General features: G+C 44.3%; 1 protein-coding gene across 1 annotated transcript in view; it reads right to left on the bottom strand.

Annotated features, from left to right (window-relative positions):
- Positions 1–648, bottom strand: part of LOC119358421 (SART-1 family protein DOT2-like) — a 5,493-nt gene that overhangs the window by 596 nt on the left and 4,249 nt on the right. Inside the window, exons 12-13 of the mRNA XM_037624971.1 lie at positions 239–320; positions 1–53 (exon numbers count right to left, since the gene is read on the bottom strand). Of these exons, the coding sequence (XP_037480868.1) occupies positions 1–53; positions 239–320 (135 nt within the window). The remainder of the gene's footprint in view (positions 54–238; positions 321–648) is intronic.

Here is a 648-nt window from a genome sequence, read left to right as displayed (position 1 = left end):
GGCGGCATGCCTCCGAACTGGGCGCTTCGTTTGATGCCCAGAAAGTGCTCCACCTGATGAAGAATTAGGTCAGTAACAAGTACGTACATCTGGATATGGCAAAACACTAAATGCCCAATTCAGTAAATGCTATTCCCTCTGATCCAAAATAACTGTAGTTCAAATTTGGTCTAAGCTACTGCCACTTAGTTTGGATCGGAGTACAGAACAGGAGCGGCAACATCATATGCCAACCTACCTTTTTGTCGCCGAGCATGGGCGTCAGACTCCCGGGATGCGCCTTCTCCACGCTGGCAAAGCCACTAGCATCGCCTGTCGGGCTACATCACAAACAAGAATTTGATCAACAACCTCGGCAAGAAAGGAACTTGCAGGAAGACAGAAAACTAGGAGGACATTGCAGGTTAGTTAGCCACTTCCATTCAAGCAGGACCAACGCATTTCAGATAGCATTTGCAATATTCAGACGAGACATTTTATGAGATGATCGATATGTAGTTGACATTAGAGTCGTTTGGGAATCTTTAACATATTCAGTTATTCAGATCTCAATCAGAGTAGCAAAACAAAAATCATCAGTATGGCCCTCGAGCCCTTATAATCTCTACTAAATCTAAATCACCCAAACCTTATCCAAAGGTCTGGATC

The sequence above is a fragment of the Triticum dicoccoides genome, chromosome 2A (assembly GCF_002162155.2).
Source record: "Triticum dicoccoides isolate Atlit2015 ecotype Zavitan chromosome 2A, WEW_v2.0, whole genome shotgun sequence".
Classification (NCBI taxonomy): Eukaryota; Viridiplantae; Streptophyta; class Magnoliopsida; order Poales; family Poaceae; genus Triticum; species Triticum dicoccoides.
This window is presented reverse-complemented; position numbering and strand designations above follow the sequence as displayed.